We start from the raw sequence: 10,637 nt of genomic DNA, 5'->3' as shown, positions 1-10,637 counted from the left end.
TTTTTTTTATATAGTAACAACAAATAAAATGAATTTTATAACAAAAGGAGACTGAACAATAACAAAAAAATTGTTAATCATTATGTATGTAGATTTATACAATTCTTTTACTATGTACTTTGTTGTTGCTCAGTAGCCTCTCTTCATGAAATAAGACTAAATCATAATTATAGTATTGCTTACCAGAAATAACACGTGCAAGTTTCCATGGTGGATGCCAGGCAGGCTTTGGTATTGTTGGTGCTTTCTTGGGTATAATCTGTGTATTGCTAGTTCCACTACCAGTACGCATACCAGGTGCAGATACTAATGAGTTATTCACTGTTGTTTCCATTGTAGGCTTTTTATCACCAGAGGGAACTAATGCTAAGTTATTTTTGTCGTTTGCAGTCTTACTGTTGCCATCGGTTATAGCGAGAGGCGTAACTGGTGCTTCTATGGCATTACTTACGCTTGAAGCTGATGAATTGTGCTTAGCTTCATTTGCTTTCAGAACTCTATCGAATACAAGTTGATAACAATCCTTTGCTTTTATAGACTTACGTACTTTTTCTCTAAAAATAGATTTTTAATATTTTTATAACAAAAAACATACATTTTAAGTTTATTTACAATTTTTCATCAATCTCCGGCAGTGCGCCTTGGTTTGACACAAACATGTCATGTGTTCTTTTTAAAGAACGAAATATAAGTGTATGAACACTATGCCTCTGCACCTCTTCCATTGGTACTAGTTTTAATATATATAAAAGAGATTTGTAATAAATTGAATTTAAAAACTATTTCCACATCAGTTTACAAATCAAACGTTTCTATAATGTTTTTATGTCTTCCACACAACATTGTTTTCATCTTCACAACAGGGTTGTTATAATAATGGGCTTTCCAATTGCGAAAAAAACGTATGAAACGTAAAGCATTACGTACACAGCGTATGTAACAACGAGAACATTTTAGGTAATAAATATAAAAATTATTTACCATGTTTATAAATATATTAAGAATATATAAAAATTATAAAGAATACTTCAAAATAAAAATTAATAAATTGATATATTTTAATGTATATAACATAATATGAGCAAAATAAATATATATATGGTAAAATCGTACATTGTATTAATAAAAATATATTACAAATATATATATTACATTTGTCTATTTGAAAAATTAATCCATTCATAGCTATAAATCCTGAATTACTCACTCAACGTCCAACATTTTTTGGATTTTAGAGTACCGAATTTTATTAATATTACTTATTGAACATTATAAATTTTTCATAATTATTCTTCAATACTATGTTTATACTTACAGTTATTAAACATCAAACAATTTTCTCTAAGAAATGGAACTTATTGCTTCAAATTTGTTGTTGTAACTCGAAAGGATCTGCTTGTGTATTCCCTTTTGGGTGTGGTAAACAGCATTTGGTAATCAAATTCGACTTCGGCTATGGGTTATAGGTCCGGCCGTTCTTAAAGTCAAGTTCATTGCTATAGTAAAATGTATTGTATATTGTTTAGCTTCAGATCACATCCCTTTCATGAACAAAATATCGGGGTTTATATTTAGTTCAAGTTGTTCAATGAATTTGTGGTGACAAATAAAATCCAAAAAAATTTATGTATACCAGTGGTTTTTAACTTTTATGCAAATTCACTTAATTACCTGGAGTAATAATATTGTTAAGTATTTTTAATTGAACTACCGGTATATTGCTTGATAACTATATTTGACACGTTCTTTAGCGAAAGTAGATCGGTTAGTTGTCTTTAAACTTACCTATATAATTGATCATTAGAACTTTAAACTTAAAACTTTTATTGATGTGAAATAAATAGTGGTTAAGTAGTTTCATTAAAAAAAGGATTATAGACTGATACGCAATATATTAATCAAGAGGCAAATGAATAACGATGGAAATTATGTCTTCACTCCTGTAAGTTTATTGTCTAGTGAATTCAATAGTTTGTAGTGCCAGTAGAGGTAATAGATCTTCAATTTCTAGTTATTATACAAGTCACTTTATTTTCCATTTGCTCGCTTTTGTTAATTTCAATTCTTTTCTGCTTACACACACCTCCAATATTTGTTTTTAGGTGCAAGCACACTCCATTATAAATTCATTCGTTGTATATAACACAAAATTAATAACTAATGCGCGGAAAGTCAAGTAATACAATGATTGGTTGGCTTTAATGTTAACCTCTCTCTTCTTTCAAATTCTTCAGAATTTTCATTTCTGTCCAAGAAGTAGATAGGCGCGATACCACAAACCCGTCTATAAAAACTTCAATTTCAAAACTTACTTTGATAAACAGATTATTTTTTGAATATCCATATTTAGGATATTCGTTAGGTTTTTAAGTTTGTTAACTCCAACAGTGAATAGTTTAAGTCTTGAGAAGCCTGGAAATCTGCACAGCAACGGTTTGCTTCCTTTTCGTCTTTACAGCTCTTGCATATTTAGTTGATAACGATACTCAACTACACTACCCAATGACCTGTCAGCACTGCCACGATGATTGCCACTTTAATCTTGGCTATCTTAATAGTACAATAGTAAAGTGTAAGGGAATATTTAATTACCAAATATTAAATTAAGTTAGTCACGTTTTTTTTGAAATTTTTCTTTTTGCTCGGCATATTCAAATAACACAATTTACATAAGTAGTAAAAACTTTTTGGTGTCACACTTTAATTGCTTCACATTATGTTAAGAGATGAAATTGTATATTGTATACTGCATCCTTATTTTCCAAAACTATTTTGTTTCTACAAGAAACTATTACTATTATCTTCTATTAAAGAAATAATTACGCATTTCTAGAAGTATTGCTTCTATTTTCAATTGCATTAAAAACTTGTGCAACTTTAGTTATTAATTTTAAGACATAGTTTCTTGAGAGCTCGATACCTTCATTTATGTAGTAACGATCAGAAGCACTCCATTGATTTTTATTATTTTACTGATTTGTCTGTCGAATTTTTACGAAGCTAAATAACAATTTATTGTTTATAATTCAACTAACTTCCATTACTTCTCCAAAATGAAAACAACACATATTTCAACTTCGAAAGATATTTATTAATTAGCCGAAACAGGAGAACTTGTGTTCGCATTACTCGATGATGACGATGAGGCGTCCTGCGAAGCTCTTGTGTTAATAAATTGTTCGATCTAGAAATTAAAACGTGTAAAATTAGAATAATATATATATATATATAAATAAATTTACCATTTTCTTTATGTATTTGCATAAACTTTGATTATTAGAAGATGACACAACGTTGTCTACTCTATATGGTGGCAAGATAGTAACCTCGTTAAATATTTGTATATTCTGTCCTTGCCATGAAACTTCATTGGCCTAAAAATGATAGCAAAATGTTAAATAAGTTTTATATAAAATATATACTATAGTTTCTTTACTCTGAACTGTTTTGCGATTACTCGGTATAGTTCCTGAACTTCGGGACTGACATCTGCATTTTTTGATTTTAAATAAGTTTGTCTATGCTGTACTGTTTTGCGTAGTCTAATTTTAAGCTGTTAAAGTAATCAGTATATAATTATCAGTTATATAACAGTTTTAACTAGTTTGAATAAAATATTTACCTGTTCGAGATTTAGTTTTTGAGGATCGTCAACAAAGTTACCATTACATTCTTTTACCACTTGAACATTGCTGCATAGGGACAGATTCAGCACATAAACATCATTTAATGATTCAGAGTTCTTTGAACGGCATTCTGTTTATTTTAAGCTAAATGAGTTTGGAAAACTTTTCAAATATAATAATATAAAATATGTAGTAAAATTTGAACCAAAATATAAGCGCATCAGTACTAATATATACCGTAATGATATATAGTAAAATATTAAACTAATAATAACATATATTATTACATAGTACTCTAGCTATTGATAATTAACTTTTTTATAAATTAAGCATCCAATACGTAGATGTATGTAATAATATATAATTAATTGCTATCATAATATTTTTTTTTGAAAATATTGAATGATGCAATATGTTTTAGATTACGTTAACTAAAACGTGCTCTTATTTATCAACAAATTAATGTTTATAAAATTGTTGTTTGTTTTTGAAAAGGATACTTAAAATAAGCATTTTTGTGTTATGGTCGAAAGCAAGCACTTCACCCTCTACTTCCTCGTTAAAACAAGTAGTGCACAACACTGTGGATCCAATTGTAAAACAGTCATTGACTGCAGCCATTTTTAATTAGTTGCTCCGATGTGAAATATTTTTACCAAATTTTTAAAATTCGTTTCCTTCTAAATTGCTTTCAGCTAAAGTAAATATACTATGTGCTTGATATCAAACTTTATCGTCCTGGTTATGTTGTATTAAAATAATAATGACAACGCTGTGGAAGTTAATTATTTTACTGCAGAGTTTCCCTTAAACTGATTTCTCTTTTCTTGTTGCAGTTGATCTCCTTTATGTGAAGCGTTCGACTGTAGTACGTTAATTTCATTTACTAAATGCAACTTAACGGTAATGATTTGTTAGTTTCACACAGTGAAAAATGTAAATAACACGATATTCAAGATTTGTCAGGAATTAAAGAAATAAATTTCTTTATAACACAGTCGACATACAATCCAATTTATTATGCATTTTAACATATTCCTTCTTCCAAAATTAGTACTGCCAGGTCAAAAAAACAAATATTAGTAAAATTTAAATCTATTCACATATTAATTTCTTTGATATAATATATCTCTTTATATAATATTTATCGAATTTTATTAAATTCTAATACTAATAATACATATATACTATATACTCTATACTATATATATACTTACATGAGAATACATGAGAATACTTAGACCTAAAGTAAGTATTACACAACATACATGCTTGCTAGTTTGGTATGATGGCGTTTGTTTTTACACAACATTTACTATTATCATTTTTTTCAACATTCATTAGAATAAGTTACTTAAGTAATATGGCGTTTACATTGGCCGAAAATGGCTCATTTTGCATGAGCCATTTGAAAGTGTTTACATTCGTTGTAATTCGTTTGTTCTCATTTCAAACAGCTGATTTTTCAACTTGCTTGTTGATTTGATTTTGGCCTGTGCCAAAAAAATATTGCATGAAGATTAAATATGCCTTCAAACCTTATACGGCGTTTACATTGGCCGAAAATGGCTCATTTTGGTCAAAAATCGAGAATGAGTATCGAATGGCTCATTCTTGCATATAAAATTTCAAGCACAAAATGAGCAATTTTCTCACATTCTGTATGAATGACGTTCGAATGCATTCCACATATGTTCCAAATGCAAAGGAATCTATTGAACATACCCTAAATGAAAGCTCATCATGGCATTTTGACAGTTTGTAAAAGCTGTTTTGACATATTTACAAAAAAAGATAAACAAATGTTTAGTTTTTATTTCAGTTTGAATTGTTACCATGACAACGAATGAAATACAACGAATGTAAACACTTTCAAATGAGTCATTCAAAATGAGCCATTTTCGGCCAATGTAAACGCCGTATTACATTAGAAACTTAAAACATATTTTTAACTTCGATTAATTACTTTTTGGGAAGTAAAAGTTCTAAAAAGCAGTGCATCGTTTTCAAGAAAATGCAACCACCAAACATTTGTTTACCTTTTTTTGTAAATATGTCAAAAACAGCTTTTTCAAATTGTCAAAATGCCATGAAGAGCTTTCATTTAGGGTATGTTCAATGGATTCCTTTGCATTTGGAACATATGTGGAATGCATTCGAACGGTTTTCATACAGAATGTGAGAAAATTGCTCATTTTCGAGCTTGAAATTTTATATGCAAGAATGAGCCATTCGTTACTCATTTTCGATTTTTGACCAAAATGAGCCATTTTCGGCCAATGTAAACGCCATATAACTTTAAGAATTTGCCGTTTCCATTAACATAAGTCTCTTATTGCACGTGAGAGAGAACTTTTATGTCTCACAAAGTTCTAAGAAAGCTGATGTTTGTTTAAATAAGTTACATGTAATAATATATCTCACAAAAAATTAAATACAGTCAAACTTCCATAACTTGAACTTTTATAACTCGAATTTTTTATAACTCAAACTGAATAGAGTGGCATAGGGTTTAACGAGCAAATTACATACAAATACAAAAAAGTTTTTTACTTGAAGTCTCCATAAGTCGAACTTTTTCTTTGCAAAATGGTACCTCGAGTTATAGGAGTTTGACTGTATATAATTGATATAATAAATCACTTATATATATATATTTTATAAATGTGTTACATATTCAATGAATAAAAAATATATATTATTAAATACGTACTTTCTGCGTGCGTTTTTTCACAGCTTAGCTAGCTGTTTGTTTACATTTTACATATAAAACATATAATAAATAACTGCTTTGTGGGAAATTTATTTTTAAGGGTTGCATTCAAAAATTTTGGTATAATTTTTCTTAATAAAAGCGATTTCTGCTCTATATGCAAAATAAATACATACCATGCTTTTTTTTTTTAGCAATTTGAGTATATAATAATACATTCTCACTGTCTCATAAAGGTAGTTTTACTCATTAGAGCCATTAAAGAGGATTATTTTTTATTCAAAGTGTTTTCATATAAATTAGGTCATTATCAATAAATAAGCTCAATTAAGGCGAAAAATGTTTAATGCAACCCTTAAAAATAAATTATTGCATATGTTTTATAAAACGTAAACAAACATCAGCTGAGCTGTAAACAAAGGCACTGAGGAAGTAATTATTTAATAAAATCTTTGTGTAATAGTAATAATAATTTTATTTGTTTTGTGTGATATATTATTAAGTGAAGTTTATAAATGTTCTATTAGCTGCATAAATGAGCTTATTATAATGTGTATATTCACTTAAATTTTTAACATTTTAATACTAGCTTAGTATGGCATATAAAAAATTAATAGGCTGTTTGTTCTTAAATAATCATTACTTGCTTCATTTCGATAATTATATTATTTTGGAATATTTAATTTTAATTGTGCTAATATTACTAGTTGAGTTTTGCTAGTTGTAAAGTATATATAAATTATATTATAATAATATTTTAAAAACTTAATTACTAATTATATAATGCGAAAATGTTTACTCTAAATTGATTCAACAATTAAGAACCATGAAACTGTATTTTTGCCATCTGGTATCACTATTTTGTGGATTGTATTGGCTCATATCAATTGTAAATAAATTATACTGTCTGTTGTTTAGTTTATTGCATGGGTTTCGTTTTTTTTATTATATTTTGTTAATTCTTTTAAGTTCTTTATGTGACATGTCATGTATAAAAGTTTTGGTATAATTATTTATTTTATAAGTGCGGCATATGCTGTTGTTAACCACTGGACCCTTAAGGATGAACGCATCACGCCAAAAATCGACTCTCCGTTTCACTTACGCGAACCAGATAACCTCGTAGCATTTCTTCAACAAGTACAATACAACGACTATGTAGAAGCATCATACGCGCAACTTCTTAAACAACGTAATCAAATAACGGAACACATACGTTTTTCCGTTAAGTATGGGGAGGATTTGGTTGAACAAGCAAAATGCGCCGTAAATTTCTATATATTGGAAAAGAGTACATCGTATCTTCAAATGACTACAACTTACATGAATCGATTTGAATTATCTGAGTTAAATCAGAAATTTGATATTAAATCAGGTGAACCAATTTGTGAGAATGACAAAATAGATGACCAGAAACCTACTGGTTATGAACATTTGGAAAGTTTTAAGGGCAAATCCTTAAAAACAATGCATATTGAACCAGAAGTACAAATGGATTTTAGCGTAATAAGCACTGTTCCTATAAAAGATCTTTTACGTAGTATTGCTATTGGCGGAATGTCAAAGAAAGGTGAAGCATGGAAATATTATACATTAAGTTCATATTATTGGCGTCTGCAGGGAGATGCACAGAAGGCTTTTGAGTGTGCTCGTAAAGCTATTCCGCTAACACCACTTACTCATAAAGATATGCCTCTGTTAAGCCTTGGTACAATATTGTTTCGTGCAGGACGTACCACAGATGCTGAAGTTCTATTAACAGCAGCTACTACACTAGCGCCTAATGTATGTGAAAACCACTTTGTACTTGGTTCTTTTTTGGCAATGCAGCATGAATTTAAGCGTGCTTTAATTTGTTTTGATGACGCTGAGCGCGTAGATCCTAGCATAATACCAAAGACCTTGCCTGTGCGGAATTTTATAAATTGTCTAGATAATTTAAATAAAAAAACTTCTAAAATGCATAGGTAAATGAAATTCATAATTTTTTATTTGAATTGATTTATAATAAGTTTTATTTAAGTTACGTTGATTACATGAAAAATGAGGTAAAAAAGTTTAAAAAACTAAAACAAAAAATAGCACAGAATCATGAAAAACTAGTACAGCAACAGGTAAACTATTTGAACGTAAATTATAGGATTTTCAGTATTAAATATTAACAATAAAAACTTTATTTTTAGGTACCACTTGCTGTGCGCTATAGTGAAAGCAACATTAGCAATCCCGATTTGCTGCAACGCGGTCAATATTGCAGCAAACGCACAGTTTCAGCTACTGACAAGCCTGTGCTCGTATGCGATTTTTATTCTGATATACAAATGCGTTTGGAGTCCAACGATGTCGACATCGAATCACTAGAAAGAGAATTGAAAATTACTAGTGAGGCTGTGATAAAACAAGTATCAGCTGAATTAAAAAAAAAACTTAACAGTGATAATGTGAAAACTACAAAAGTACAAATTACATCCTCTAAAAGAACAAAATCTCCCTAAGTAAGTGCTAATATGTAGTAAACTAACTTATGTGTTGTATCAAATATATAATGTAATAAGCATTTATTTACTAATTGTATACCATTTGATAATATCATCAATATTGTAAAATCGTAACTTTTAATGTGTTAAATTGAGATAATTTTAAATAAAGTTGAAATGTTAATACTTTATAATAAACTATATTTGTTAGTTAACTTCAGTTTTGTATATTTGCATGGGTGAAGTGAAGTTGGAGTCGTAGTTGTTATGAACTTAAGTTGGTAAGGGAACTCATGTACAGTGTGTCATTTATTAGTAAATAATGTTAATGTATTGTCTTTTTTATATATATAATTTGTTATTTAAGGTTATTTCGAATTAAAAAGAGAATAAGTTATTATTTTAAAATTATATATACATATATATAAAATTACGATTCATACCCTGAACATATTTTGATTATATTTTTGGAACTTATTCCTAGAATATTTTGTTGTTGTTGTAATTTGCGGTGATCTGTAGTGCAGAAAACATGAAAGCAATTACAATCACGTATATATGGGTTAAGATATAATTAGGTAAAAGAAGAAGTTTTCTATACGTCTTTGTAAGACATACATACATGTACATATGTATATTCGTTGAAATTTTCCTTGTTAATAATTTTAAAGAACTTACTCTTTAATTTTAATGCTAATGTTCTGCTGTTTATTGGTTTTGATTATGCCATAATACCGTTTCTCCAAGTCGAATTTGTTCGTAAACATATTGCCGTTGGTTCGCAATTGGAGAGAAAGCATGTGGTGACAATTCCAATAAACAACAGAACGGTTAATTACTTAATACTACAAACAAGCTAAAAAAAATTGGCGCTACATATTTATTACTTCACTTGTAACGACATAGATAACTGCAGAGAACATTGTTATATACTTTTAAGATTCTTGATTTTTTTTCTTACTCGCATACATCATCAGGAAGAGAGAATTTCTCAACTTAGTAATTCGTTTAATATACTTAATTTTCAACCATCCCGTGATATTGTGTGAGTACAATATTCTGGAATACAGTATTCTGGAATGTGACTGCAAGTACTCTGGAGTCACATATACTACACAAATCGAAAATAGCTTTACAATAGGAAATCCAAGTAATGTATATATAAAAAAATTTGTGAAACTATAAACATCTTCTTGTTGCTATTGATACTTTGCAATAAGAAATAAAGTAGCGTGTAGGATTACATAATTTATTATATACATAAAACAATTTATTTACAATTTTATCTAATTTAAATTCTCTGTTATCACGTTATAAGCACAAAAGCTGAAAAAGGTAACACAATAAAGTGCTACCATTTGATATCTTTATTTTCTAACGCATTTATCACATCTTTAATGCTTGCATAAACATGCATGACTTCCACATTCTCGTATTTATTGCTATCTTGACTTATTAATAGACTTGACCATCCGGAGTTCTTAGCGCCAACATAATCTATTTCATACATATTGCCTATATGCAGAGCTTCATTTGGCTTAATATTACAACGTTCCAATGGTATGGAAAAAATTTTTGCGTCTGGCTTTTGTGCTCCAGCTTCATAAGAAGTCAAAATAAAGTCGAATAAATGTTCAATTTCCATTTCCCGAAGTACTGTCGATAAACTGGGATCAAAATTTGATATAATACCAACAAATTTGTCAGCATCACGTATTTTTTGTACTAATTCTACACTGCCTTCCATATATGACCAGTATTCCTTCGTTCTGTATTCTCGTAAAAGAGTTTCTGCTAACATGTCCAATTGTTCGGGAGGTA

At 29.0% G+C, this 10,637-nt stretch overlaps 4 protein-coding genes across 4 annotated transcripts; 1 reads left to right on the top strand and 3 right to left on the bottom strand.

Moving 5' to 3' along the window:
• Nucleotides 1–94: 94 nt before the first annotated feature.
• Nucleotides 95–1,433, bottom strand: LOC119666827 (pleiotropic regulator 1-like). The gene is made up of 3 exons (XM_038076108.1): nucleotides 1,316–1,433; nucleotides 613–881; nucleotides 95–554 (listed from the first exon to the last, which is right to left on the bottom strand). The coding sequence occupies exons 2-3, from the start codon at nucleotides 723–725 to the stop codon at nucleotides 95–97; spliced, it is 573 nt and encodes a 190-aa protein (XP_037932036.1). The 5' UTR covers nucleotides 726–881; nucleotides 1,316–1,433.
• Nucleotides 1,434–3,069: 1,636 nt separating this feature from the next.
• On the bottom strand, nucleotides 3,070–4,636 carry LOC119671436 (LSM12 homolog A-like). The gene is made up of 5 exons (XM_038082067.1): nucleotides 4,127–4,636; nucleotides 3,623–3,756; nucleotides 3,437–3,553; nucleotides 3,243–3,374; nucleotides 3,070–3,184 (listed from the first exon to the last, which is right to left on the bottom strand). Exons 1-5 carry the CDS (start codon nucleotides 4,245–4,247, stop codon nucleotides 3,092–3,094), a joined length of 597 nt encoding a protein of 198 aa, XP_037937995.1. The 5' UTR covers nucleotides 4,248–4,636; the 3' UTR covers nucleotides 3,070–3,091.
• Nucleotides 4,637–7,193: 2,557 nt separating this feature from the next.
• Nucleotides 7,194–8,974, top strand: LOC119670475 (tetratricopeptide repeat protein 17-like). The gene is made up of 3 exons (XM_038080747.1): nucleotides 7,194–8,306; nucleotides 8,363–8,453; nucleotides 8,523–8,974. Exons 1-3 carry the CDS (start codon nucleotides 7,327–7,329, stop codon nucleotides 8,832–8,834), a joined length of 1,383 nt encoding a protein of 460 aa, XP_037936675.1. The 5' UTR covers nucleotides 7,194–7,326; the 3' UTR covers nucleotides 8,835–8,974.
• A 1,095-nt stretch (nucleotides 8,975–10,069) lies between these two features.
• LOC119666826 (rhythmically expressed gene 2 protein-like) lies at nucleotides 10,070–10,632 on the bottom strand (the record flags this gene model as incomplete). The annotated part of the gene is made up of 1 exon (XM_038076106.1): nucleotides 10,070–10,632. A coding segment is annotated over one exon (465 nt), but the record flags the coding sequence as incomplete, so codon positions are not given.
• Between the last annotated feature and the right edge of the window lie 5 nt (nucleotides 10,633–10,637).

The sequence above is a fragment of the Teleopsis dalmanni genome, chromosome 1 (genome assembly GCF_002237135.1).
Source record: "Teleopsis dalmanni isolate 2A chromosome 1, ASM223713v2, whole genome shotgun sequence".
NCBI classification, from domain to species: domain Eukaryota; kingdom Metazoa; phylum Arthropoda; class Insecta; order Diptera; family Diopsidae; genus Teleopsis; species Teleopsis dalmanni.
The sequence above is the reverse complement of the archived record's forward strand: the minus strand, read 5'-3'. Positions and strand labels throughout refer to the sequence as shown.